Genomic DNA, 6,935 nt, shown 5'->3' with positions numbered 1-6,935 from the left:
CTAAATTTGCCCAAAATAGGGCATATGTTCAATGAAATTTCGTTTAAATTTGCCTCTTTTTTTGTTTTTGTTTTTCTCCGGTTTATGCGATGCGTCCGCGCGTTGGGCGCAGCGCGCGACCCAAACGGGGGCGCTGTCCGCGTGTCCGGGCGGCGACCCAAACGGCCCAAAACGGACGGCCCAGCGCGTCCGTTTGGGTCGCGCGGTTGGAGATGCCCTTAGAGATGCTGTACCGACGATAGTGCGTTAAATAGAATTTGCACTCCACTACGGGCACGGGAGAGGATATTTCCCTTCCCCACATGCAATACTCGTGCACGGCTAGCCACAGCAGAAGCTGCAGAAGCCACCTCGCTTGTTCGGCCCCAACGAAGCACACGGCGCGCCGCTAGTAAAAGTCCCGGACAGTCGGACACGAACCCGCATATGCCACGGCATCAAATCAAACCAAACCTAACCTAAACAGAGCCCAAAACCGAAACGGATTCCTTACCTCTATTCTTAGGCATCTCGTAAGATTCCCTCGGCATCTTCCCGCGTTCCGGGCGCACTATATAGCCCCGCCACCGCGTTCCAGACCCCTCTCCTCATCGAACCAGCTTGAGACACACGCGCGCACGCACAGTACTCGCCGCTGCAAGAAGATGGCCGGCGTCGTGGTGGTGTTCGACTTCGACAAGACGATCATCGACGTCGACAGCGACAACTGGGTCGTCGACGGCCTCGGCGCCACCGAGCTGTTCGACCGACTCCTGCCCACCATGCCGTGGAACACCCTCATCGACACCGTCATGGGGGAGCTGCACGCGCGGGGCAAGACTCTCCACGACATCGCCGAGGTGCTCAAGGCGGCGCCCATCGACCCGCACGTCATCAGCGCCATCAAGGCCGCCTACGGCCTCGGCTGCGACCTCAGGGTGCTCAGCGACGCCAACCGCTTCTTCATCGAGACCATCCTCGACCACCACGGCCTCCGGGGCTACTTCTCCGACATCAACACCAACCCGAGCCGCGTCGACGCCGACGGCCGCCTCCGCATCGCGCCGCACCACGACTTCCACTCCGGCCCGCACGGCTGCGGCCTCGGCACCTGCCCGCCCAACATGTGCAAGGGCCAGGTGCTCGACAGCATCCGCGCCTCCGCTGAGGCGGACGGCGGCAAGAAGCGGTTCATCTACCTCGGAGACGGCCGCGGCGACTACTGCCCGTCGCTGCGCCTGGAGAGGGATGACTTCGTGATGCCGCGCAAGGGGTTCCCCGTGTGGGACCTCATCTGCGAGAACCCTGGCCTGCTCCAGGCCGAGGTGCACCCCTGGAGCGACGGCAAGGACTTGGAGGAGACGCTGCTGCGTCTTGTCGGGAGGGTGCTCGTCGAGGAGGGCAACCTGCTGCCGCCCATGGACTGCAAGCAAGAGTTGCTGCCGGTGGTTGCTGTCCAGGACGGCATGCCCATGCCGCTCGGCGTCAAGAGCTGATCCGTTATCCGTGCATTGTGATTTGAGGATTGATGATACGTTCTCTTCTGAATTCTGATTTCGCCTGCCTCAGCTGGTGCGTACTGAATTTGGGAAGGGCGTCGGGGAAAACTAATTAAGGGTCAGGTGTTCGAGCGCCAATGGTGAGCTCGAGTAATGTGTGAGGATTGCAGTATTTTAACTTAGTATATTTATGACTAATTTTGTGCGTGAGTGTGTCGTTACTCGCTATTGAGCCTATCACGGTGTATACTGTATAGGCTATGTATCTCAACTGTTGACGAAAAGAATACATGAGTTGATGCGACGCAAGTCAATTTCAGTCGATCAGTATTGTCTCAAACTGAGTCTGCATATGGATTTACATAGCATATGCGGAACAATCTTATATATTTTATAAGAATCAAATGTGTTTGTTTTCATGTTATTTTGCGAGGGAATGAGAACAATTCTTGATAAATTGGTTCGGGAATCATGTCAACATCTCGAGCAACTGGTTTGCTAATCATGTCTAGATCTTGAGCAAATGGAATTTTCATTGAGGATTAACACAATCCATCGGCAGACCAACCAAACATTGGTGCCATCACGGGTTCTCGCAAAGTTAGCTAATACAGTGTGTGATCCTACCTATGCATTACTCCCGTTCATGAACACTTTCGTTCTATCGTGCGGCATGCACAATCAGCTATTTAAAAACCTTGATGATGATATGAATCATGCATGTAGTCAAAAAAAGAACACTTTCATTCTAAATTAGTTGACGCAGATTTGGTTAGATTAGATGTAGATACTCGTATTTAGACGTGTTTTACTGTGGATAGGTCTTATTTTTAAAAGACTAACGTCAACTAATTTAGAACGAAGAAAATAGTTGATTAATCCCAAGTATGTTCCTTAACAGAGACATGACGTCTCAGGGCATCTCCAGCGGCGCGACGCAAATGGTCGCTGAGCGACCGTTTTCGCCCGCCGTGACCGGAAATGCGTCTGGGCCCTGCTCCAGCGGGGCGACGCAAAGTGACCGGCCCGTCCGCGGAGACGCAAACCTGGCCCAAATATGCGCCAGGTTTGCGTCTCCGCGGACGCTTGGCGGACGCGCCGAGCGTCCTCCATTTCTTACCCGGTCCCGCAAGTCAGCGAGAGCAAAATCGACCGCTTCGACCTGATTTCTTTTTTCACCCTCGTTGGTGCCCTAGTGCGACGCCCCCGCCCCAATCCCCGCCGTCCGCCGCAGCGCCGCTGTACTCGCCGCCGGCACCGTTGTCGCCGCGCGGGAGAGCAGGATCGTACTCGGGGTTGGCTCCGGCGCGAACCTGCCGGCTGTTTTCGGGTGAAACGTTGCCGGTTGCGCCGCCCTTCCGCGCCGCCCACGACCTGTTCGACCTATTGCGCCGGTAGGTTCCTTCTCGTTTTTTCGGCGCGATTTGTGCGCGGCCATTGATCAACAGTTCGTATCGACGCAGATGGACGCGTGGCATATGGTGGAGAAGTTCCGCGCGGAGATCATTGACTCCTCTTCGGACGACGAGTCCGATCAGTCGGCGCACACATTGACAACTACTGCGGCCTCCATGATCCACGAGTTCACCTTAAACCCGGGGCCGTAGCACCGGGGCTCTGTGAAGGGGCGCTCGAAAAACCTGCCGCGCAACAGAGTGGCAGGGCAGGCCCGCCTCCACAAGGACTACTTCCACCTCACCAATCCGATCTTTCCGGAAAAATTGTTCCGGCGCCGATACAGGATGTCAAGGGACCTGTTCTTGGTCATTCTACGGGGCGTCAGGAACTACGACCCCTACTTCCAATGCAGGCCCGATGCAACAGGTGCGCTAGGCTTCACCTCCTACCAAAAATGCTCTGCGGCTATTCGCATGCTCTCATATGGAATGGCTGCTGATATATTCGATGAGTATCTTCGAATGGGTGAGAGCACCTGCCTTGAGTCCATGTACAGGTTTTGCCGAGCCGTGATTGCCGTGTTCGGAGAGTATTACTGTAGGGAGCCAACTGTTGAGGATACAAGGCGCCTCCTATCTATCAACGAGTCTAGAGGCTTCCCAGGAATAATTGGTGATGCGCGTGAAACACACGTCCGTTGGGAACCCCAAGAGGAAGGTGTGATGTGCACAGCAGTAAGTTTTCCCTCAGAAAGAAACCAAGGTTTATCGAACCAGGAGGAGCCAAGAAGCACGTTGAAGGTTGATGGCGGAGGGATGTAGTGCGGTGCAACACCAGTGATTCCGGCGCCAACGTGGAACCTGCATAACACAACCAAAGTACTTTGCCCCAACGTAACAGTGAGGTTGTCAATCTCACCGGCTTGCTGTAACAAAGGATTAACCGTATTGTGTGGAAGATGATTGTTTGCAGAAAACAGTAAAGAACAATTGCAGTAGATTGTATGCGATGTAAAGAATAGGACCGGGGTCCACAGTTCACTAGAGGTGTCTCTCCCATAAGATAAATAGCATGTTGGGTGAACAAATTACAGTCGGGCAATTGACAAATAGAGAGGGCATGACAATGCACATACATGATATGATAAGTATTGTGAGATTTAATTGGGCATTACGACAAAGTACATAGACCGCTATCCAGCATGCATCTATGCCTAAAAAGTCCACCTTCAGGTTATCATCCGAACCTCTTCCAGTATTAAGTTGCAAACAATAGACAATTGCATTAAGTATGGTGTGTAATGTAATCAATAACTACATCCTTTGACATAGCATCAATGTTTTATCCCTAGTGGCAACAGCACATTCACAACCTTAGAACTTTCTGTCACTGTCCCAGATTTAATGGAGGCATGAACCCACTATCGAGCATAAATACTCCCTCTTGGAGTTAAGAGCAAAAAACTTGGCCAGAGCCTCTACTAATAACGGAGAGCATGCAAGATCATAAACAACACATAGGTAATAGATTGATAATTAACATAACATAGTATTTTCTATCCATCGGATCCCAACAAACACAACATATAGCATTACAGATAGATGATCTTGATCATGTTAGGCAGCTCACAAGATCTGACAATGAAGCACATAAGGAGAAGACGGCCATCTAGCTACTGCTATGGACCCATAGTCCAGGGGTGAACTACTCACTCATCACTCCGGAGGCGATCATGGCGGTGAAGAGTCCTCCGGGAGATGATTCCCCTCTCCGGCAGGGTGCCGGAGGCGATCTCCAGAATCCCCCGAGATGGGATTGGCGGCGGCGGCGTCTCAGTAAGGTTTTCCGTATTGTGGCTCTCGGTACTGGGGGTTTCGCGATGGAGGCTTTAAGTAGGCGGAAGGGCAACGCGGGGGGCCACACGAGGGCCCCACACGCTAGGGCCGCGCGGCCAAGACCTGGGCCGCGCCGCCCTAGTGTGATGGCGCCCCGTGGCCCCACTTCCTTTCCCCTTCGGTCTTCTGGAAGTTTCGTGCAAAAATAGGACCCTGGGCGTTGATTTCGTCCAATTCCGAGAATATTTCCTTTGTAGGATTTCTGAAACCAAAAACAACAGAAAACAGCAACTGGCTCTTCGGCATCTTGTTAATAGGTTAGTGCCGGAAAATGCATAAATACGACATATAATGTGTATAAAACATGTAGATATCATCAATAATGTGGCATGGAACATAAGAAATTATCGATACGTCGGAGACGTATCAGCATCCCCAAGCTTAGTTCCTGCTCGTCCCGAGCAGGTAAACGATAACAACGATAATTTCTGAAGTGACATGCCATCATAACCTTGATCGTACTATTGTAAGCATATGTAATGAATGCAGCAATCAAAACAATGGTAATGGCATGAGTAAACAAATGAATCATAAAGCAAAGACTTTTCATGAATAGTACTTCAAGACAAGCATCAATAAGTCTTGCATAAGAGTTAACTCATGAAGCAATAAATCAAAGTAAAGGTATTGAAACAACACAAAGGAAGATTAAGTTTCAGCGGTTGCTTTCAACTTATAACATGTATATCTCATGGATATTGTCAATGTAAAGTAATATAACAAGTGCAATATGCAAGTATGTAGGAATCAATGCACAGTTCACACAAGTGTTTGCTTCTTGAGGTGGAGAGAGATAGGTAAACTGACTCAACATAAAAGTAAAAGAAAGGTCCTTCAAAGAGGAAATCATCGATTGCTATATTTGTGCTAGAGCTTTTATTTTGAAAACATGAAACAATTTTGTCAACGGTAGTAATAAAGCATATGTATCATGTAAATTATATCTTACAAGTTGCAAGCCTCATGCATAGTATACTAATAGTGCCCGCACCTTGTCCTAATTAGCTTGGACTACCGGGATCATCGCAATACACATGTTTTAACCAAGTGTCACAAAGGGGTACCTCCATGCCGCATGTACAAAGGTCTAAGGAGAAAGCTCGCATTTTGGATTTCTCGCTTTTGATTATTCTCAACTTAGACATCCATACCGGGACAACATGGACAACAGATAATGGACTCCTCTTTAATGCATAAGCATGTAGCAACAATTAGTGTTCTCATATGAGATTGAGGATATATGTCCAAAACTGAAACTTCCACCATGATTCATGGTTTTAGTTAGCGGCCCAATGTTCTTCTCTAACAATATGCATGCTCTAACCATTAAGTGGTAGATCTCCCTTACTTCAGACAAGACGGACATGCATAGCAACTCACATGATATTCAACAAAGAGTAGTTGATGGCGTCCCCAGGAACATGGTTATCGCACAACAAGCAACTTAATAAGAGATAAAGTGCATAAGTACATATTCAATACCACAATAGTTTTTAAGCCTATTTTGTCCCATGAGCTATATATTGCAAGGCGAATGATGGAAATTTAAAGGTAGCACTCAAGCAATTTACTTTGGAATGGCGGAGAAATACCATGTAGTAGTTAGGTATGGTGGACACAAATGGCATAGTGGTTGGCTCAAGGATTTTGGATGCATGAGAAGTATTCCCTCTCGATACAAGGTTTAGGCTAGCAAGGTTATTTGAAACAAACACAAGGATGAACCGGTGCAGCAAAACTCACATAAAAGACATATTGTAAACATTATAAGACTCTACACCGTCTTCCTTGTTGTTCAAAACTCAATACTAGAAATTATCTAGACTTTAGAGAGACCAAATATGCAAACCAAATTTTAGCAAGCTCTATGTATTTCTTCATTAATGGGTGCAAAGTATATGATGCAAGAGCTTAAACATGAGCACAACAATTTCCAAGTATCAAATTATCCAAGACATTTTAGAATTACTACATGTAGCATTTCCCAATTCCAACCATATAACAATTTAACGAAGAAGATTCAACCTTCGCCATGAATACTATGAGTAAAGCCTAAGGACATATTTGTCCATATGCAACAGCGGAGCGTGTCTCTCTCCCACACAATGACTGCTAGGATCCATTTTATTCAAACAAAAACAAAAACAAAAACAAACCGACGCTC

At 48.5% G+C, this 6,935-nt stretch overlaps 1 protein-coding gene across 1 annotated transcript; it reads left to right on the top strand.

The window, feature by feature from the left end:
* Window positions 1-575: 575 nt before the first annotated feature.
* Window positions 576-1,805, top strand: LOC127343629 (inorganic pyrophosphatase 2). Its single transcript, XM_051369789.1, has one exon. The coding sequence runs from the start codon at window positions 645-647 to the stop codon at window positions 1,473-1,475; it is 831 nt and encodes a 276-aa protein (XP_051225749.1). The 5' UTR covers window positions 576-644; the 3' UTR covers window positions 1,476-1,805.
* Window positions 1,806-6,935: the final 5,130 nt, after the last annotated feature.

This window comes from Lolium perenne, chromosome 3 (assembly GCF_019359855.2).
Source record: "Lolium perenne isolate Kyuss_39 chromosome 3, Kyuss_2.0, whole genome shotgun sequence".
Taxonomy (NCBI): domain Eukaryota; kingdom Viridiplantae; phylum Streptophyta; class Magnoliopsida; order Poales; family Poaceae; genus Lolium; species Lolium perenne.
This window is presented reverse-complemented; position numbering and strand designations above follow the sequence as displayed.

Excerpts from the sequence above, each read along its gene's own strand:
- LOC127343629 (XM_051369789.1), top strand. The coding sequence starts at position 645 with ATGGCCGGCGTCGTGGTGGTGTTCGACTTCGACAAGACGATCATCGAC.